General features: G+C 37.5%; 1 protein-coding gene across 1 annotated transcript in view; it reads right to left on the bottom strand.

The window, feature by feature from the left end:
- ARHGAP15 (Rho GTPase activating protein 15) overlaps positions 1-22,959 on the bottom strand; it is a 333,370-nt gene that overhangs the window by 258,029 nt on the left and 52,382 nt on the right. The window contains exons 5-6 of the mRNA XM_074145377.1: positions 19,591-19,678; positions 13,438-13,527 (exon numbers count right to left, since the gene is read on the bottom strand). Of these exons, the coding sequence (XP_074001478.1) occupies positions 13,438-13,527; positions 19,591-19,678 (178 nt within the window). The remainder of the gene's footprint in view (positions 1-13,437; positions 13,528-19,590; positions 19,679-22,959) is intronic.

The raw sequence follows: 22,959 nt of genomic DNA on the forward strand, positions 1-22,959 counted from the left end.
TTAGAAACGATTAAAACACTTCTTTAGAACTTATTGGCACCTGTTAATTCACTGACCCTGCGAGGCTATGGCAGTAAATGTCTCGTTTGATTGCTTCTGTTACCAATAAGTCAGCGGCTTAAAGACAAAGGAGACATGATGCAACTTCATGTACCACAGCATTGCCTTAAAGCACAAAAGCTAGTATCTAGAGGCAGGGAAACAGAACATTTATGTAGACAGGGCAGCACAAATAATCTATTTAACCTAATCTTTTAATTACAGGAAACATCTCGTAGCAAGACATACAAGAGCAATGAAATGACCCAGAGCTAGAAATCAAGATGATATATTTGTGCATGTGAAAGTAACACCAGTAGAATTCATAAAAGAAAACCTCCTTGGGCATTATTATCTTTCCATCAGGATCTACTGTCATCACATTAAGAACAGGAGAAAAATTACTTAAAATATGTTATTAAAATACAAAAACATAAAATAGAGGGTAAAGAAAAAGAAAACAAAACTAGAGAAAGGTAGAATTAGAAGGGGAAAAATGCAGGTGAAAAGAAATCTGTTTGAATAAAAAAAGGAGCATCTCAGGAGGAGGGGGAGGAAAGAAATAAGGGACAGACCCTAATAGCTTGACATAGCACAGCACCTACTCTACAGAAACTGCAGTGATTTTGGTGTCGTTATTTACTCGGTAATGCACTATTCAGCGGAGAGGGGTGTTCAAATCTGGCCCTGCTTGGGCAGTATGCAAATCCTCTCCCACTCCTCTGCAAGCTCTTAAGGATCGCTGGCAGAGAGTCCCCTGAAGAGTCCTGGCAATGCCACACTGCGGTGGGAAACGAGCATCTTGCAAAGAACCCCTGAGATCCTCCTACCCCCTCAAATCTGCGCAAGTGGAGAAGTGTTGCCTGGAAGGGGGAGCGAGACAGAGCATGTGTGCAGGAAAGGGAGTGAAAATAACACTAGCAATTATAAAAGAGTCCTGAAATACCAGGAGATGGAGATAATAATTGATCCTTAAAAAAAAAATAAAATTGTATACTCCTCGCTATATATAAAACATTTTCCCCTTCCCATTTGTGATGTTCTGACCCTTTGTTCAGATCTTTTACCTTGCTACATCTAAGTTATTACCGAATATTTGAAAAAATTGGCTTCCCTTCCTTTGATCTTCTACTATTGGATTACATTCTTCCTACTCCCTGTACACAGTTCTTCACTCCCACACTTACTTTCCCTATTTCTTTGTTTACATTCAATTTTACCATATTTCTTCACACTTCTCCACGGGTAAAATCTATGTTATGTTCCAACACACATTATTCTCTCTTATTCCTTACTTTGCACTTTTTAACTGAGCACGTAGAATATTTGTTTTCAGAATGACAATTAAAAAAAAAAAAAAGTGTATGCAATGGTGAAAACATGTTCCTTTTCACTCCAACTGCAGCTTTAGCTGAATCGTGCTGCCATTGTTTTCCATCAGAACTTGCATTTCCAAACTTAGGAATTCCCATCAGCCTGTGACAGAATTTTCCTGTTTTTTCTCAGAAGGTGTGCATTTTTCAAATGCCAGTAACATACCACTACAGAATTTCCCAGGAGTAACAGCTTGGTTTGAGGGACTCTTATTCAAAAGCCTTAGTTCCAAGAAAGCCATTTGAAACAGAAGAATCAAAACTGATTATTTACATTCTATAAATCAAAACAAAACTATAACCAATGCATTTCAAAATATTGCTATAATTATTTTCTACAGGCTGATAAATTGCTGGACATCCTTTCTTGAGCGCTGGTTGGCAATTTGTGAGCATTAAACACAATGTTTATTTAATTTTAGATCATGAATATAATTATTAAAAGTGTGATTCCAAATCCAAATCATAAAAAAAAAAAAAAAAAAGAATATACAGGGGGAAAAAAAAAGAAAAAAGAAAAAAAAGGGAACATATTTTGGCTCCGTTACAGTTTTTTAACACCCCTGTCTGTGGAAGAGGGAACAGAGGCATTTGGCCCAGGGAGTAACTGGCTGACTGTGTCCCGAGGGGCAGCAGAGCCCAGCCTCAGTAGAGGCAGAGCATCTTGAGGGAGGTGACAAAGCTTGAGGCCACAGCAATGTCCACTATGCCAGTTTGGGGCTAAGAAGCAACAAAGTTCAGGAAATCTCTCTCAGCCATCCTGACTCCATTCTCTGAAGTATCTTATAATGACAGAGATGTAAAAATGTATTTGCGCCACTTTTCTCGGCATGTTTTGGAGAGAGTCTCTGTCTTGCTTAAAAATATAGGGATTATTTTCTGAATAAAGTGAATTTTTTCTTCATAATCTGTGCACCATGACCCTTTTCTCCTACAATAAAAGTTAGTGCATGTTACAAGCTGTGAAGAGCCATAATACAGTATTCAACGTATGGAGGAAGTTCTTGTCTCTGACTCCCACATTCATACCCAAGTGTTTCCATTTGTGGCCTTTCAGATACACGGCTTGGGCTGTGTTAGCTGAGGACCAGCTCGTACAGATTCTGACCTATCAGCTCAGCACAAGTGAGAAACATAAGCGTGGTGCTATATATACCTGCGCAATTGCACAAGATCTACCCCTGGTGTAAATCAGGGGAGTTTGGGTGAAGTCAGTGTATTAGCATCAATGGAGATGGGTCTTGTTACCCTCAGTCAAAATCCAATCTGTACAGTCTATAGCAGGTAGCTCTGTACCATGAGAAAATATGGGTGGGCTGTGAATGTATTTTGCTACCATAAATAAAAAGAGAAGCAAACAACCAACCAGTCCATCCCACGTTAAGTATTGAAATTATTATTTCGATCTCTTGCTCCATGACACCTGCGTGTCTCCTTTTAACTTTACCACATGTGAACGATGTTTCTGAATCAATTCAAGAGATCTCTGTACAGCCCATGATTAAAAAAATATTCTATTTTCGTTGTTTTACAGCAGTAGTAGCGGCCAAAGCACACGTCTGCTTAGTGTGCCTGAAAACTGGGTGTTTGGTGGTAACAGGTTACTTCAAAAGTTCAGGTTAAAAAGCGTATCATTCGCTTAACTATGCAGTATCAATGCAATTCATCTCAGTCCATAACAGATGACATGTTCAATAGAATATGTAAAGTATGCCTCCACCTAGTGATGACTATGTACAAATAATAGAAAATAATAATAATTCTATTACTTAAGAAGATTTTAGTAATTTGCTCCAATTTTCATAAATTAACATGTGCTCTCATATAAATATTCACTAATACAAACCCACACTTTCCATGCTGGAAAATTAGTCTAAAGCTCAATCTGTAAAAGTTTACCTGTAAACTCTGACTTGGGGAGGCTGGAGTGGAGGACACATGAAACACATTATAGGTTTCAAGTATGTCAGTATTTTAAATACTAATGTATTCATAATGATCACGACTTCTGTCAGAAAAACAAAGCAAAGGGAGGCTGACTGAAGGGCTGTGGATTTTAAGCATTAAAATCATGTGATAATTTAAGCTAGATAGACTATTTTTAAATGAAATAGTAAGCAAACCTCATCTCTTTGCAACTTTGTTTGCCAAGGAAAATATTTGCTAAGCTTCTTGGATCACCCTTTTTTACAGATGCAACTGCAGATGTAATTACATGAAATTCCTAGGAATTGATTCAGCCCAAATCAGAGAAAAGGCAATGAAAGGAAAAATGGGGAAAAAAACAAAAACAAAAAAACCCAAACATACAAACAAACAAAAAAACCCAAACAAAAAACCCAACCAAAAATCCACAACAACATACTAAGACAAGAAAACCCTCACCACACCAGAATTCAAGCAATCCAGCTCCTGAACTCAAACTCAAGTTTTTTTAACAACTCTCATAATCCATATAAAAATACTCTATAAATGGGATCAATTGAAGGCGCATCCTCAAAAATCAATAAACTTGAGGAGGAGGTTTGAAAAGCCGAGGTCTCTTGTGGAAAATGTTCTTTTGGGTTTTCCTTTCATTTGTATCATCTGGGAACTACCTTAAATGTCTTCTCAGGCTGACTACGCCTGTATTACCATTTCAAAAAGTCTCCCCATCCCATTAGTGGTCCATGAATCACAGCCTAAGAATGACTGCTCTGCTGAAAACCAGGAGGTATATTATCTAAAAGAGAGGGCAGGCCACTATTTGCATTTCTCCCCTTGCATTCAAATTCCCTACCATTGTCCATTTAACACCTTGAAATGGCCAAAACCCTCCTGTCCCCAGACAGATTTTTTTTTTGGTGGTGGTTTTTTTTGTTTGGTTGTTTTTTTGTTTTGGTTTGGTTTTTTGTTTTTTTTTTCTCTACACACACCAAAAAAAAATGTGAATCCCAACCACATCGTCTGGCATCCCTCTGCACACAAACGCGAGGTGCTGCCTTTCAGAGAGAGGACAGCCAAGGCTCGCTGTGCCCAGCCAACTTTCAATATCTGCCTCACTCATTAAAGAGAAACACAAAAATGGAGTAAAGTGACTTCGCCAAGATTTTAAAAAATGTAGTGGCTGGATACAGAAATACCAGCACCAAACACGTAAACAAGTCAGATTTGATTATCTCTGAGTGAGTTCATTTAGGATTCATTTTTCTCTTTGTTTTTTCAAGAGTTTGATAAATTAAGGGAACGTGTGCAATGTTTGGGCACATGTCAAGACTTTTTTTTTTTTTTTTTTTTAATATTAACTTACATTAAGAAGGCTGCAAAAATCACAATGCTTTTAGATTAATTTAGCTGTTTTCACTCAGGAGAATCAAAAAACCTTAAAGTACTAAAGAATCGGGAAATCCAGGCTCCTTTTGCATTTCTGCGCTCCCTTTCAGCTGTTGATAGCAAGGTCTATGAGAATATCAGTTTTCCCATTTTATGAGTACACAAACCCCAGCACCAAAGGCCTCACATCAGAGCACCCTGGGCTTGATCAAGTTCACCTAACTGGATATCTGCGGCAATAATTCTCATTATGTGCTTTATCTTCAACCAGCCCATTCCTTAGGAAGCTATTTACCCTTTCCCTATCAGCCCCGCTGATCAGAAGATAATCACCATTTTAAAACATAAAACTACTACCACATGCATAATTTAGAGAACGCAGGTTTACGGCAGCACTATTCCTTCCTAAAAGCAGACATTACCTCATTTAGCAACCGGCTAAAATAAGTGTTAATAGTATGAAGTGTTCGGCCAGGCAGCGATTTTGGCCAAGAGATGCTTAAAAACGGCTCCCCGTGGTGATGGCAAAGTGACCTGCACCCCGTCCCTCTGCAGGGCTGGTTGTCCCCTGGGGAAAGGGACAGTGCTGGTGGCCCTGGCCAGCCCTGGCCTTGCTGGAGGCTGCCCGCGCCGGCTCGTGCGCTGCCCACGAGATGGCAGCAATATGTTTATGAATAATGCAGCAAGAGGCTGCAGCCCACTGCCATTTCGCATGCGAGCCGCGCAACGCCACTCGCCTCTTCAGCTCTAAAAAAAAAAAAAAAAAAAAGAAAAAAAAAAAGAAAAAAACAAACCACCCAAAACCCCACCAAAAAACACCCCTAACAACCAACACAACCCTCCCTGAATTCAGCCACAAAATGATGGAAAATGTAAGCGGCTCCCACTCATGGGTAAGCTGCCTGCATTGTTTTTTCATAAGGTTCGGCGTTATCCAGGGCACAAGGTGCTTCTTGTGCACTCACGTGTTTGTCCAGGCCCTTGTACTCAGCCATGCTTGTCCCCGGAAAAAATTATTTCACATGCATATTAAGCATTAACTGCTGTTATGTTTTATTTTTGCAATGCAGAAAATGCCTGTGGCTTGAAATAAATATTTTCTTTTCTGATGGACAAATAACATCTGCACTTCTGAAAGCTGCAGCGTAGCTGTCAAAAGCTAAGCGATTCACATAATTTCTTAAGAAGCACATGTGTATGAGCACACACAGACACTCATACCTATCACAGTCACTCACATATCAGCACTCACATCCGTCAAAAGCTGGGCTTTTAAAAAAGCGCGGCGAGCTATTATAATAATCATTTTTAGCAGACAGACATCTATGTACACACAATGTCAGATTTGGAGAATATGGGATGTGGGTTTGTTTTGGGTTTTTTTTTTGGTTTTTTTTTTTTTGGTTTTTTTTTTGTTAAATCAGCCTGATATTCACAGATATTTTAATTTGATTTTGGAGTTCTCTGGGTTTTCGTGAGAACCCAAGCTCTGGTGTGTCACAGGAGCTGGATGCCCTGATGCCTCACAGCCTGCAGCGAGGGCCACAGCAGAGGAGATCTGCAGCGCTGTGGGCAGCATCACCGCGCCACCAGCCCTGTAGCAGCTCTGTTTGCATCCAGACTTTCAAGCCTTTTCAAGACCTCCATGAGTTGTTGAAATTATACTTCTTGAGTGATTTTTTTTCCCCAACACAGTGAATTTTTCATGATTTTTTTTTTTTTTTTCCCCATGGGACAATAATTGAAGAAAAGGAACTGAGGAACCATCTAGCTAAAATGATATTTAGCTACAAATCAACCGAAGTTGTGCTGAGATTTAGAATCTTCCTTCAAGTAGCCAGGTATGACAAAATGTTGCTCATGAGAGGTAGACTTCACTATTTCTGAAGAGTAATAACTTTTTCATATTATCAGTAAAAGGGTGACGAGGTTTTGTTTGTTTGTTTGTTTTCCTTATAAAAAAAATAAACTACTGTCCTGATTTTGTACTCATAAAATACATGAGACCTTGGCTGACACCACAGAGTTTTGTGTTACCCCAAAGCAGACACAGGAACAACAGAACATGAAATATATTAGCTATAACTTTGTAGCAACTCTACTTCAGCTGCTCAACTTGTCGGTTTTATGGCTAAAGTTACTGTTCCTTGAAAGGTTTGGAACTCTATTATAGAGATTGAATATTTAGAAATCATATTCTAGAGGCTGAGGAATCAGTTTCCCAAAGCCTTTTAAAAAGCCCTTGTTGAAGTTCAGCGTCTTCCTGCTGAAACCTTGCCTATTTTCAAACTGCATATAGTTTGAAGCAAAGTGCAAATGTTTTGGTACATAGTATAAAAAAGTTTTCTATGAGTCATTCTCTGTAATGTGCCACTGGATTTACACATATGAAATCCAAGACCACCTAGTTTGTACGTTCCTGTCATTAGATGTAAAGCTTTGCTGTCACTGCTTGTATCACAGAAGTAATGAAATATGTCCCTCTCTATCACTTTTTTTTTTTTTTTTTTTTTGAGGGGAGACTGGCTTTTTTAGCCGGTATTTCTTAAAATTTGAACATTTTTGTGCCTGTGTTTATAAAGCAACCTGGATTTCATTTCACTCTCAATATGCTCTTTTTGGGCTAATGCGGGTAAGAGAAAATCTAAGAGTGAAACACCGAGAAGGAAAACACACTCATTCGCCCAGGATGGTTAAAGACTAATCATTGCTCACCTATCACTTCTGAAAGCACAGTGAAACTGCAGATCCCATAGCTTATACAAGTGCCCCAGTAACCAGGTTTTTGCTTATTCTGGATTAGATGAGGATATTTTTCTTTCTTAGGTAGTGCTTCTACCTAATGTACTCTTTAATAAGCAGGAGAACCTCTTTGGGTCTCAGGAGCAGCTAATGTCAACACAGGTAAACTGATTACAATTAAATATGCCCTTTTCATACACCAAAAAAAAGGAAATAATTAAAAAAAAAAAAATCCAAGCATCTCTAAGTGTCTCTCCTCTTTATCACCTTAAAACATCACGTTAAAATCTTTTGAAGGCAAATTGACTTTACAATTGTATAATGTTTAGAATGCATATTGTGTGCAATTTTCTATTTTCTGCAAAACTTTCCCTGCGATCAAGGATCTTTTTTTTTCTTACACGATATACTCTCTCACTTAAATTTGTTTTAATCAGCAAAAAAAATTTGGCATAGAGGTACACAACAAAAACACAGCTCAACTGCCGTTACTTGCATACGGTCTTGCCCATTTTTGCATGCTAAGAGCACTACTGTAACAGCAGATGCCAAGAAAAGGTCATCGTCTGAACTGCTTGACACCTCAGAAAATTTGGGGGCTCAAGTAAGGCAATGAACTAAAGAAAGCATTCATTTATAGCTTCTGGTTTCAAAGAAAGGAAAAGACAATAGAGCAATGAATACATTTTAATAAAGACTATTTTTCAACAGATGTGAATCAGAAGTTATTAAAAAAAATGTCCATAGAGCTATAGTATTAGAAAAAAAAAAGTCTGGTCCCAGAAACCTGAAATAAGTATATTTAATGTATATTTAATAATGTATATTTAAAGTCTCCACCATTCACAGCTCTGATTCTATATTTTGTTGGCATTTCTGTCAAATAGAGAAAGTATATGTGGCTTTCAAAAAATGAAAAACATTAAGAATAAAGACAAAAAAGGGAAAGGGAAAAAAAAGGCGGGGGGGAGGAAATAGATGTTCACAGGTCTTGTATTTGGGTTACAAAAGAAAATAGCTGATATACAGAGAGGTCAGGAGATTGTCTGCATCCATCCATTAGGTTTTACGGAACATTTTGGCAGGGATTTTTCTGGTAAGGTCACTAACAAGGCAGTTGAGAGAAACAGAAACACAATAGAGAGACCATTCCACATTGCTGTATTGAAGATCTCCTGCTTATACCCATAAAACCAGCGTACTTCTTACTTAAAAATACACACTTGAACATCACTAAGATGATGATTAAGACTATTTCTTGTGCTTTTTTAAAAACTAATTATAAGTTTATTATTTAAAGAATCTCTTGCTGACACCATCTAATAACTGTGTGATGTGGCTAAGTCTTTTAATTAGGCAAAAATACACTGAGGTCCCTGGGATAGAAATTAAACTGCAATCACAGCAGTAACTTCCAGAAGTGGGCTGGGAAAAATGCTATACAGATGTTTTAAAACCACCCCAGTTCCATCCACTGCATGACTAATTCGAAGCCAGCAGAGGTTACTCCACAGCTTGGAAGAGCTGTGGGCAAGAGTACCCTCAGGCTCAGGAAACAGCCCTTTCTCCAGGGCAGGCTCAGGATGGAGAACATGCTCCAGCCACTGATAAGGACCACCAGAAGCTTCACATCTCACTAAGGGCAAGGTCACTCTCTTAGATTTGCTTCCTCTATACAGCATTTACATTTAAAAATATACAAAGAAATCCAAAAACCGATCCCAACCCAAGCCCCTCCACATGGCGCTCTCAGTGCTTCCTCTGGAGAGATCATGGAAAAGAAAACGATCCCTCCCATGGCAAAAAGCGGTGACTTAAAACATTCCTGGGAGGCATCCAGATACTATACTGATCCTACAGTATGTAGAACAAAATAGCTTATCATTCAGATTATCCTCTTGGACAGAGCTGGATAGCTTCAAGGACAAGGGAGTTACCCTAGATCCACGCCATAAATGTTATTATATATGAAACAGCTGCAAGAGAAATTCTTTCATATTATACATAGGTACAGTTGTACTTTCAGCTGTCTCACTGTTGAAATAATGTATGTCTTACATGGATTTCTCTATTTGTAAAATATACTTATAATTCTTAGTTGCGTATGAACGAGTAACCCCTTACAGCTGCAGTGTATTTAGAAAAAACACAAAATCACTCCAGATCAATGGCAAGACCCAGGGCATCGAGCTCCAGAAACTCTTCATATGAAACCTTCCTAAAAAATGAACTTGGTAAATGGGGGGAAAAAAATATTACTAAAGAAACTAAAAAATGTCTGTTAGTTAAATGGATCGCGCTATTAAGAGAACAAAGCGGCTTCACCAATTCCCAAGTATGCTGCTTCTGACCTTTTTTTGCACTCTTCACCTCTCTCCTATTTTTCCTTTTCTTTTTTGAATCATCTGAGAGAAATCTTCCAAAACCTCTCCAAGGAAATAGTCTACAGCCACAAGACTTCATGCTAATGGAGCTCCAGAATTATGAAGCCAGAGGTCAAGAGCGCGTCTTCCACGACGTCTGGGCTGGATTTGAAATTAAAAGGGCTGCTTGACTTAGCATAGAGGATGAATAAAGCAGGGGAAAGGATAAACTCCAGTTGAAAAGTTTACTAGAAGCAGAAAACATTGAATATTGAGAAAAATCTGTAAACTAACCTAGTTACTGGTGCCTCAGCAGCCATATTAGTACTTACTGAAAAGCAGCCCGTCATGTTATTTTCTTTTTTGATAACCCACATCAAAATGCACCTACCCAACATCAAACTAAGCCAAGTAAAGGAGAGAGAAGAACGACAGAGTGACATAGGCGCTGTTTCTGTTCCAGTTGCTGACTGACAACACTACCATCCCTCAACATGGTTTTATTTAGTTATTACAACCATCTCTCTGTAAATGACACTTAGGATTATTTAAGATTATGTTGTAATCCTTTTAATCCTCTGTGCTTTAAATTTCAGGCTAAACACCAAAGAGCAAACTAGCACTTAGCAGAAATATTTAAAGCATGTGATTTGAACATAAATCTTCTTTTATTCACCACTCCTCTGATGAAGACCTAGTGTATCGCGTCATTCAGCCAGCGAGAACAAACAGCACGGTGTCTCACTGCAAACTGCTACCTTTCCCCACGTCATGTGAAGCTGTTTCTAACAAATTCTTTTCCCTGGTGCTAGTTATATAATTAATAAAATAAATGAAGGAAACTCAGAAGGTTATATTTTATAAGATGTGCATATTTTCAGTTACTATTAAGGAAAACTTGAAAAAAACCTCCCTGTGATACGTTCATCAAGAACAGAAATAGATTGCATGCACAAATTGGATAGTGTAAGAGACAGATCAGACTTATCCTGTTAAAGAGGGAGTAGCTCAATTAAAATGAGTGGAGTAACACTGCTGAAAACCTCGTGATCAAGACCAGAAACCCAAATCTGCCTGAATATCATTTACTAGCAGTTTCCCCCTTTTTTTTTTTCCCCCTGCATCGATCATGTTTCCAATTAGTTTTCTTTATGATACTCCTATACTCCATCTTCTTGTTACCATCCATTAACTGTCATCTACTTAGATTTTAAATTCAAGATTTCCTTCTTTTTCTTCAAACCAAAATCTCAATAGTCATTTTCTATTTCTAATCTATAATTCATGAACACAAATTGAGCACCCAGGCTAAATCAAACTCAAAATTCTGCATCTACTCCTAGTACAACATATTAGCAGAAGGCAACCATTGCTCTGCTTGAATCAGAAAATAATGTTTTATTATTCAGACAGTAATGAAACAAAACCCCACCAACTATGCTTTGTTGCCATGCTTTGAAGATACAATCACACTTATTTCCGATCATTTCAGTTAGGCAGCTAGTGTATTTAATCACGTGGCAATGCAATGCATCTATATTTAGGTCACAAAAAAAAAAATAATTAAAAAAATCACCCATGTTCTTTTCATTTCAACAAATCTATGAATAAGTAGACATATATTATCAATCTTATTCCCACCCACTAGGGATAAGTAGATCATCAGAAGTGTTTCCTGAAATATTCAGTATCCAGGTACAAACTGACCTCTCCGCTTTCGAACTCGCCTTGGATTCCCTCCAGACTATCTCATAAATCTTCGTTCTCTCTCTCTCTCTCTAGTCCCCTTCCCACTCTATCTGCTCATGTAGCACCAGTCTCATTCAGTCCTTTCCTTTCCCAAAATGTCACCACTACTGATGCCAAAGCCTTCTCCTCTTTCGCTCTTACCATCTGGCACAATCTTCTTGTAGCTCTCTGTCTAAACAATACCCCATCCCTTTTCAAAATGTGTCTTAACATATGTCCTTCCTCCCATGCTTTTACTTCTTAATGTCTCTCCCACTCACTTATTGGCTTGATGAAGACACGTTTTAATGGGTTCAAACAGTAGTGCATGAGTTTCCTTTCTCACATTATTCTGATTCAGTGGAGTTACACCTCACACTAACAGAAGTGAGAAGAAAATGCATCGCAAAGTCTTCGTACCACCAGTTTGGTAAATCAATAACAGAGCTTTGTTTGTCTTTACATTGGAAACGTATTAGCTGCAATGAATCACCGTTCCAATACGCATTTCCAAACAGAAATTTTGCTTACTGCAAAATGAGAAATGAACCCTAGAAGCTCAGAAGACTTGTCAGTGTGCTCAGGGGGTTGCAGGAGTCAAGGCTAAGGTTATACTTAATCACGTTCCAAGTGAAAAAGCTGAAGATTGACAGCAAAACCAAAATATTTATTCTAAAAATACCTAGGAAATGACAAAGCTCCAAGCGTTGTCTCAAGACAACCTGAAGGATGTGGGGGGTATAGAAGCATAAGTCTCACTGTCCTGAAGAAGAGGAATATTGCTAAATATTGCATGCACTTCAGAAAGATGCCTAGAAAAATAAACCTTAAAAATATCTCTGTAACACCCAGTTGACTCAAAGAGGTTTCTTTTCAAGAAGCCATGTACAGTCCCTTAGGGGGTTTTGTGTGTGGTGGTCTTGTTCTTAAACCCTGGACCCAGACACAGTTGGTTCCTCCAGCATGTTTCACTTGGTGATGATGCCAAAGGACTATCTGGTAACTAACAGTATCCTGACCCTGATATGTTCCCTTCTGTGTCTCTCTTCCCTTTATTGTTTGTATTGTTAAAAAATCTTAATGTTAAAACTCTGGGAAACAACTCTGTTCATAGAGAATAATATTTTGATGTGGCTTGATGCAACTTTTAGTGAAACAAAAAAAAAACACCCTTTCTACTGATATTCATGGGAGCTGGATTATGTCCAAAACCTGAAGATGTTGCAATAAACTATTTTGGCCCCTAGATCCTGGAATGTTAACCTTGCAGTAACGCTTTTCTCGTCCTTTCATCTTCTTGGGCCTTGATCCTCCCTTTCAATTCAATGGGATTTAGATGAAGTAATTAAATAATATTATTTTCCATCAATGAGGAATAGTCCTATGAGAAATACGTGTCCTTCTATGCTGGCCCTGACAGAGGCAAGCTTTTAAAATCCTCCCCTCCCCTTCCAGACATGAACCTGGGTCATCACCATCTGAGGACCCTGAACGGCAATAAAAATAAACAGAGTAACCGCACTGTGTTGGAGCAATGCTTGTATAAGCAGTTTGAAGAAGTTGTGTTTATGGAAGTCCTTTAGGTCAAGATTCTAGGCCTGAACCCAAAGCAATTACCTACTAAGTTTTAAAAACAAATGGAATATAGAGCATTAATCAATAAATCAACAGGTTCTCAAGTGTTTAGGAAACTCAGTCATCAGAAATCCTTCTCTTAGAAAAATAGTAAACCGATGCTTGATAAAATGTTACACTCCTGTATTGGTAAGAAAAACGCTGTATTAAATCAGTCTCTAGATATTAAACCCAAGGAAATAAAACCTACCTTTTAACAGAGTTTATACTCAAACGAGCAATGAAATGCACACGTTGCCTCTTACCTGAAAGACATTCTTTCTGCTGGATTTCTCTGAGGTCCACTCAATGCGAGCACCACACAAATCCACACACTCGGGTTTATATCCTGGTTTCTGGAAAGGAAAAAAAAAAAATCCACCATGAATACAGCTTGACTTTTCATAAATGGGCACAATTATCAGATAAAACAAGGATAGATCAAGTTCAATTGACAGATTATTGTAGCACAGCTGCTGGTATTACTGAAAAGAGTTCATTATTGCCTGGCATTATGAAATAACCACTCCTTAAGGTGGTTATTTAGGTTGACACCATATTGAGGTGTCTTAACTCAGAAATAAGGTTCTTATACTAGATACATAATTTTAAAAATATAATTAGATGGTTTAAAAACCAGTCTAATATAACATACAGTAAATCAAAACACAAATGCATACACATTGACCAGATATTTTAGATGCTTACTTTGCAAAACGTCTTGAAAAACCTTTGAATTGAAAAGGTAAAATTTTATGGGTTTTCCAAACACAAATTTAAACTGATGCAGTTAGAAAGGACAAAAATTAGACAAGACCATAGCTTGTCTTACAGATACGAAGTTTCTCCTTTCTCCAAACAAATTACCATTTCTAGCTCCTAAAGAAAATTTAAAATAAAAAAGAGGCTTTAAGGGCATGTGTGACACCCAGAAGAGCTCAACACTTGGGTAGCTCCACACACTTCGCTGCTTCGCAGTGTCGGTCCCTGCATCTCGGAGTGACACAGCTCTGCCTCCCCAGCTCCTCCGTATGGATGCAAATAATTCAAAGAGCAGATTTGTTTGCCTGTATCATTTATGTTGCTGGGAGTTGGTGTAAAGCACAATAATCCTCATTTGCCATCTAAGCTCCTTCTCCAGGGACTCTGACTGTGCAGGAATTCTGGTAAAGTCCGTGTAGTTTAAAGTAGCCTTTGTAGATTAGGTTACTCCACATCCCAGACAATGATAAAAATACTACTGTTAACCGTATAAAGCACTAATAAGTCCTATTTGGGTAAGATATGAAGTAATATCCACATAACATAATTAATCAGCTTGATGCATCTTTTTTCCTCTGTTGTTCTTCAACCATTTTACCTTAAAAAATGGCATTGGTGATAAAGAAAATGGACTTAATAGAAGAAGTTACAGTGACCAGTCCAGCATCAACCACATAATCAGCTTTCCAAAGATTGCTCACTGAATTTCTCTGATGTTGTTATTAAAGGCTAAAAAAAAAAAATAAATATGTGTGTTCTCCAGGGTGCTTTTGAGATGGGTAGAAAAGGACCTATTTAGGTTAAAAGAAACAGAGTAAGAAAACCTGGTCAAGTAATTTGCAGCCAGAGTCTCTGGCATTTTTCAGTACTGGAGTTGTAATTATCTTCTGCATTTGCCAAACCATAAAACCACCGTGGTTCAGCTCCTCTAAAACTGACAGTCCTGCATGTCTTTGTTCCTTTTTTTTTTTATTATTATTTTTTTTTTAATAGAAAAAATATGCTATTCAAAACAGAAGGATGTTCTTGCGGCTAAACCACTGGAAGAGCAGAGCTTGGATTTTTTTTCCCCCAACTCTGCCTCAAATTTCCTGCCTGGCCTCTAACAAGAACTTAACCTTTCTGAATGTTTAATAACAGATCAAAAACTGCAGTATTGATAGTTGACTTTACATAGAAGTTGCGAAATTTAATCTGTTAGTATTTGCATGGCAAAAGCGACAAAGTTGAAAAACAGACAAACATCAACCTACACAAATAGTCAAATAGGGGGAAAAAAAAAAAAAAAAAAAAAAAAAAGAATTCTCAGTATTCCAGTGCTATATTTTATAAATAGGGCTATGTTGCCTACTTGGACTAGATTATTCTCCTTGGCCAGGACTCCATACAATGACCAGGTCTGAAGCTGTGCAACCCATCATGAACACACAACACATCCTTGCCAAAGTGGGTCACCTTTTTTGTTTGAAAAAATTGCCCAAAAGGGCAATTTGAGTATGAAAATACTTTAACAAAGAAGGGCAGCTTCATTCCATCAGCAGAAAGACACGAGAAATTTTGGAAACACACAATGAGATGACAAGAAGAGAATAAAATGTAGACAAAAAAATAGACAAAGTTTCTTGATAGTGAAGGCTACTGGGCTACAGAATATTTTCCTCAGGAAAACTGCCATGGCGCTTCACGGTGAAGTGAGAAAAAACAATGGAAAACCAAGGGAAGTTTTGTAGGAAGGTGGAATAATGAACTCTATAGGATTTTACCACCTCTAATTTCTATGATTGTACAAAAACGTATGCAACAGCAGAACTTGGACTCCTCCGTGCACTCAGTGCACACACAGTTTAATTTTGTTGTTGTAGCAATCTGGAGTTTGTTTATAGCTTGGATTTTGTAATAAGCAGAAGAAAATTATAAGTATGTGCGCCTGCCTTTCCAGAAAGGATGGGATGGTGTTGGAAAGATGAACGCCCTTCTGCTATGTACAATAATCAACTGGAAACTTCTCTTTTTGGAGAATTTAGCAATTCTGCCCCTAATGGGATATGAGGTGTCTATGAACACCATATGAGATTCATGGGTTCAGCATTGTATGTGAAGCTTCTGATGAAAACTACATGCAAAACCACCCAGATCCATCAAGCCTGAAACCGTCCATCGTGCCCATCAGCCCTTCTCCTGCACCTGGAGGAAGGACAATGGGAAACCATGCTTAAATCCAGAGGGACCCCGGGAAAATTGCCTAGAAATTAATTCTTGCCTAAACATTGTCCTGTTGCATAGTTTGCTTTCCAATTTCTGCATTACCCAGAGACACTGCGAGGGAGGAAGTTAAGGTTACTGGGAAAGCCTGAGCCCTCTACGTCCTTGCTTTGTGTTTTGCAGTCAGAGCAATTATGTTATATCAGTGTTGTTGGAGGGGGTTATGTTGTGAATTGATACAAGTGTCTGCTACAATGAAATCTTCCTAAACATGAATATGGATTTCAGCAGCATTTTCACTCACTAAATTACTTTGCAGATGGGCTAATAACCTGAGGTTAAAATAACCTCTGTTGAATAAACTATCTCAGGGAATAAACAGACTACTTTTTCTTGGTCAGAAAGACCAACTGATAATAGAATTTAACACGGGTAGGAAAGAATGGAGCTGTGATCCTTTGAGATCACAATGTCCTTAATTTAAAATGAAAAGCAAGTTATATTCATATCAACACTAAAAAAAAAAAAAAAAAAAAAAAAAAATGTGTATCAAAAGCATGACCACAAATGATCAAGGCAGCATCAAAATACAATGATTTAACTATGTGGCATGCAAACTTGCCTTTTCAGTAATATTTGCCAACAAACTCATTTTCTAAATATCTCCTCCGTGTGCTTTAATTGCTGTGCTCTATTACTAATAAAACTACCAGATACTGTCACTGCCTTCAACAGAAGGATCTCAGTCTTCTCCATGCAAATCAATAGGAAAGTTGTTATACTGAGTCCTACATCTACAATCATACAAAGGAACAACAAAAAATTCCTTTTAGCTATTACCAATTCTTTGCATTAGAATATTAAAGATTTTGGTAAATATGATTTTAAATCAGCTCTAAATGTTTTCCTATCATCAGGAAAAGAGGTATGATTAGGACGTGTTTCCATTTCCCTCTCTCCTGTTGTCTTTACTGTGAAATATCATTCTTCTTATAATGATACTGTCTTATTCTAAATTTTCAATTCATGTACAGTATTTAATAATTAATTATTAATGAATTAATAACTTTATAATACAAAGGAACATTAATCTTTTTGTTAAGTCACATCATTTTCCTGCTAACAATAAAAATGCTTTGTTATGAGTCATACTGTTGTGAACGAACATTGCCTATATTACATTATTTAATTAATGGTTGAGCTCCCCTTTTTCCAAAGTAAACTACAGATGGAAAAAAAAAAAAAAGTAAAATCAGTAAACAAATGATTTCTAATGAAGCCTTTTTTGTATTATTTCCTTTCCACTATCAAAATTATATTTGGTTAAATGGTTTACAAAGGAAATAAGCATTTCATTTGCTTTATCAGATCAGATCAACATGCCGGTTTGGCTTTTTTGATGTGTGAAATTTGGGGTTAGGAAATTGGGTAATAAGATTTTGAATACTGACAACTCTTGTTGTTTTCAAGATTTACCCAATTTGTTTATTCACCATTGCATAAAAGTTATGTGCAACAGACAGAAAATGTAACTTAAACAGCTTTTTCTAACCTAGTGAACGTTGAGTTCACAGCCCCAGTGTTCAGATCTAACATGGAATAAAAAAAAAAGAAAAAAAAAAAAAAGAAAAAAACTTTTTTTTTTCCTTATAATGAGCAAAATATGACATCAATATGTCTGTGTTCTTCCTAACATTGGAAGCAGAAGATGATATCTCACCAACTGTGAGCACTGGGGATGAAGTAAAACTTCAGGGAAAGGGACAGATTTCTCAGAAGATCCCTTCTCATAACACACCTTAATTTTTTTGAGATAAACGGATTGAGATCTGGGCCAGAGGCATATTCTGCAGGCAAGTCTACTTTAACATCTAAATCCTTAAACAGGCAATGGGAATTTTAACCATGTGGAGCAGTCTCAGAGCAAAATCAAGTCTCCTATATGTTGAATTTCCACTGGTCCATTTATCTTCTGGGATTTGGGTGAATGCTTGCAAAGAGACATGAGAAGAAGTAGCAGGTAGAAGTGTAAGCCAGCTAGCAAATTATAAGATTAGTTCTAATAAGTTCACCTGCAACTTCTTTTTTTTTAAAAAATAATATCTTAATCAACTTTAAGGAAAACGTGATTTTGAAAAAAAATATTAATTCAAGCTACACGATTTTCACGGGTTTGGAAAAGTAGTATTTTCCTGCTGTACAGGCACAAACACAAGCAGAAAGTACCAGATTTCATCCTGTACTTGCTTTTATCGTTTGGTCTATTTTTATTTTTCTGTGACCCTCATCTTTCCAAAAAAGCAAGACATGAAAAGGTGTTCTTTAAAGCTGATTTATGGCAGGTGGCATTGATAGATCAAGAATATATAGAAGAAAATGTTTGTATCACCTGCCACAGAAAAAAATGGCTTATTGTTTGTGACTCCTGACAAAGAGAGCACCTTTGTGGCCACCCATCGTGCCAATGAGATTTGGCAGGTTTGATCAGGCCTTGAGAGCCTTTCACAACGGAGCTTTGTCAAACCTGTCCCTCTGCTGCCCAGTGTCACACATTTACCGAATTCCCCCTTTTCCTGCCCACATTCAGGTTTGTAGGCTTAAACTCGGCAGTAACTAGCACTGAAGGCGTACGTGCCGTTATTGCTTGCTCAACGTAGCTGTCACATCTCTGAAGACTAAGATCAGTGGTCTTTCCTTGGGGCACAATAAAAAGGTACTGCAAATTTCACTTTGTAGTAACTACAGGCTACAGAAATTGCATTAGCTGCATTAGATGGAGTCATAGAAATATTCAGGAAGGTTAGCGTGATATGGTAGATGTCACATTTATACTATGATAAAAAATCACTTTGCTAACTTATAATGTTTTCTGCTTTGGTAACACCCTATATTAAGGTGCCATTTATAAATAATTTATTATTATTTATTAATGTATAAGCCACTTTATAGGATGGTAGATAACAACTTAAATTCATGTATTAAAGATGCACATACATGGTTTAATACAATTTACGTCTCACAATATCCTTTGCAACAGATTCTCATCGCATCATCTGTTAAGCATTTATTACTAATGCATTTTATAACATACTTTATAATACATTATTTGAGAAAGTAGCTGCATTTAGTGATCATTTTCATAAATAAGAATAAAGCATTCATAAATGACACCTTAATTTAAAGTGTTACCTTCACATTACTGGATAGTCACTCACCATTTGTCTCACTTTGCAATTATTCTCAAAATGTACCTCTTAATAAAGGACATGCTAAGTTCTATTTCTTCTCATACACTCCATCTGATTAAAAGTTTATCAAGGCATTTTCCTTCAGCTGATCTCAAACCTTTGAAGGTTGTCAGCTCGCTCCGAATTTGTCTTACGTAAACACCGAACTTTTTATACTGAAATAACAGTTGCAAGGAAGCTTTGGATATCGGATGGTTGATTGCCTACCAGGTTGCCCAGCGACGGCTGCTTGAGTTCTTTGTAGAATTCCATTTTCCGAGCTGTGAGGACAACCCGGGACGTGGACCAGTTTTTCCTTAAAAATAAAATAAAATTTAAAAAAGAAAAAAATCAGTAAGGCATGCAAACAGGAGGTAAAAGATGCTCCATTTGTAGACTTGGATTTTAATTATTTCATGTCAGAAACAAAAATGGTCTAAAGTCAGTATCAGCAATGCAATTCCACCAATACTGATGGAGTTGCACCATCCTAATTATACCTGAATGTGGCCCAAAGCTTGAAGGCTCCTGCTTTACCTTTTAAAGCCTATCTATGTTCCTTTTCCACCCAAGTGCCTTAATGACAGGCAAACGGTAGGATTATTCACACGTGCTTAAAGTTCACATATACTTAGAGGACTCCAATAGCTGGTGCTCTTCTGGTAACTAATACTTAAAAGAGAACCAAGAAGGAAAAACATAATTTCGATCTGACTTTTGATACAGAATTCAGGAAAAGATCTATTTTGAAAAGTCCCAAATACTTTCTCTTTTTCCTAAATAAAAAACTTACAGGAGATCAAGGAAGATAAGAACGGTATCTGAGAGAGGTTTAAGTAACTATTACACATCAGGAGTTCATGGTACAGCCCTAGAGAGCTGTCAAACTGCTGGGGCCAGGGAGAAGTCAAAATACACATGGATATGTGAAACAGCGTCCCCTGACACAGAAGAACATAATACTCAACTCAGAAAAAAATGTTATTACATACATTACATAAAATGTGATGTTTCCAACCACCACATTATCATAAACAGGTAGATCTGGTCTGATAGAAAACTGTTTTTAGATGAAGGTCTCAAGTTTGATCCTCATATTTTGAGGGTCACAACACCAGATATTTACAAAAATACTCATAAACACACTATTTTCTTCATGTGAATGCAAATCACAAATCTGAACATTTTAGAATAAACTTGAAAATGTGTATGATAAACAGGATGTTTCACATGAATGTTGCAGTGTGTTAAAAAAGAGGGAGCTGCCTGTAAGGACACCGAGGGCCCAAGGAGGAGCTGTTAAAACCCCTTTTTCCTCTCTCTTCTCTTTCCCCTAGTCCCTTTGAGTTTTTTCTGTTTAGGTAGTCCTAAGTAACTTGAATACACCCAGTTTTTATCCTAGCAAAAGCTGGCTTTGTTGAGTTTAAAAGGTTGTTGGTCTTCTTCATAGTGCTCACTTCCAGATCCATCTCAAAGCTCTGCTGCACTCAATATCCCATCAAACTGCACATCAGGCATAACAACAGATGGGTTTTCTATTAATGACTTTCTTATTTAATATGTTTCAGTCATCATCTTAAGGAGCCTAACCAATATTACAGGTGAAGCCCTGATGCCACTGGCATTATCAGAGGAACTTGCACTAGCTTCAGAGCGGGCAGGGTCTCACCCAGAACCATCTAGTGATCATCCCTAAAATATGGCCAGCAAGAAGCAACAGTGAAAGAAAGTCACTGTGAAGGAGGTGAATATGTTTGGAGAAAGCAGGGCTACATTTTTTGTGCCATGTTAATGAGGAAAAAAAATAGAGAGACATTGAAAAAGAAACAGTAGGGTTTTAGAGAAGTATCTGATCATCAGTGGCAAATATTTTCCCACAAAAGGACAGTGTTTGTAAATCACTTTGAAATTTTCAGCTACATTTATAGCTCGTATCCACAGCTAATGTGAACAATTGTCATAGCTCTGGATGGTGCATATTGGCATTAAGAACAGTCCAACCTCAGCTTATTATTTTTTAAAGTATCTTTAGGAAACAAGTGTTGTAGCTGAGAATCACCATCAAGGTAGTGAACATAAGTTGTCTATTTGTAAGTACAACTTCAGTTCTTAATTTTAATCTCTTTTTTTTTTTCCCCCTACTCAAAAGATCTTGTAAACGCACAGGCGAGTAAGTGGCCAAGTATGCTGTGTGCCGTTTTAAACAGATTTTCCTACTAGTTGGATATCCTGGATAAATGTGGATTACCAAAGGATTAAAACCCTTGGGACACAGCTTAGATTCAGTACCCAATTTACACCAAATGCTTGACATTAGCCATGGAGAGGAACATTTCTGTGTCATGGCCACTTTTACCAGCCAGAATGTCAGCTCCAGCTATTTGTGGGGCACTTTTTTTTTACCTGAGAAATATAAATCGGCAATTGCATTTTGAGTTCCCAGATTTGTGTGCAATCTTCTTAAAAGATTCAAATTTCTGATCAAACTAACTGGGAAGTTTGCCAAGATTTGAAAACATTTCATTTGAACCTAGATCTCATTAAAAAAAAAAATAAAAAAAAAATGCAGTCCTACTTATGGTTTTGACATAAGAAGTCAACAACGAAGAAATAAAAAATGAATTATAAGTATTTCTTAAATTATATCAGGTGAGATGTTTTACCTAAGTTTCATTCTGAATTTTAAGCAGAGAATGCTCTAATCCCATCAGGAATAAGAAAATTTACTGGTTTTGCAAGAGACTATAGGGATTACAGAATCTAGGAGAATGTAACTGAATTTCATCATATTATCTGCAAGAATTTTTTTTCCCCTAAATTTAAATTCCTCAGTTCTTTTATTCTACAGTTGTTTCATTTAAAAATGATATTTTAAAATCAAAACTTCATTACTTTTGTGACCTAAAGATAAAAGGTATATAAACTATACAACCTATCACATTTTCCATAAAGTCATCCATCAGTTTTAAAAAAAGAAAAAAAATAATAATAATTTAAAGTGTATTAGTCTCTATACAGATGGGCACACCTTGTATTTCATGGTATACACACAGTGACCTAAGGTTTTCAAGCTCTTTAGAAAAGTCTGTTCACAATATTCCGATTTTTGCCGTGCGGCACCAATATTATCCAAGAAATTACTTCCAGCTGGCGAAGTTTAGGTATGTGAAAAGAGGAATCAGACAAAGTGTACGCAGAGTAGGTGAATCCCCACTGCCCATCCTCTCTCTGTATAAAGAACCGTAAATATCAGTATGCAAAGGAGACCCAGCTAGAATTAACCAGGATATTGTGTGAATTTGTCTATAGCTACAAGGTTAAAGCCATGGCTGAGAGCTGCTGCCGGAGAGCCCCTGCGAGGTGTGACCCAATTCCTGGGGGCTGCAAAAGGAGCAAATGCATTTGCATTCTGTCAAACGAACACCTGATGGCAGCACGTTATAGCTTCAGTGGTGCTCACGATCTCTCAGGCTATTTCGAAACGCGAGACTGTTCAGGGCTATTTAAAAATACAAGTGGCCGAGCTACACTGCACCCACGTCGAGCTGACGCGCAACACCAAGCTACGGAGATGCTCTGTGCTGAGGGCACCCGATG

The sequence above is a fragment of the Numenius arquata genome, chromosome 3, assembly GCF_964106895.1.
Source record: "Numenius arquata chromosome 3, bNumArq3.hap1.1, whole genome shotgun sequence".
Classification (NCBI taxonomy): domain Eukaryota; kingdom Metazoa; phylum Chordata; class Aves; order Charadriiformes; family Scolopacidae; genus Numenius; species Numenius arquata.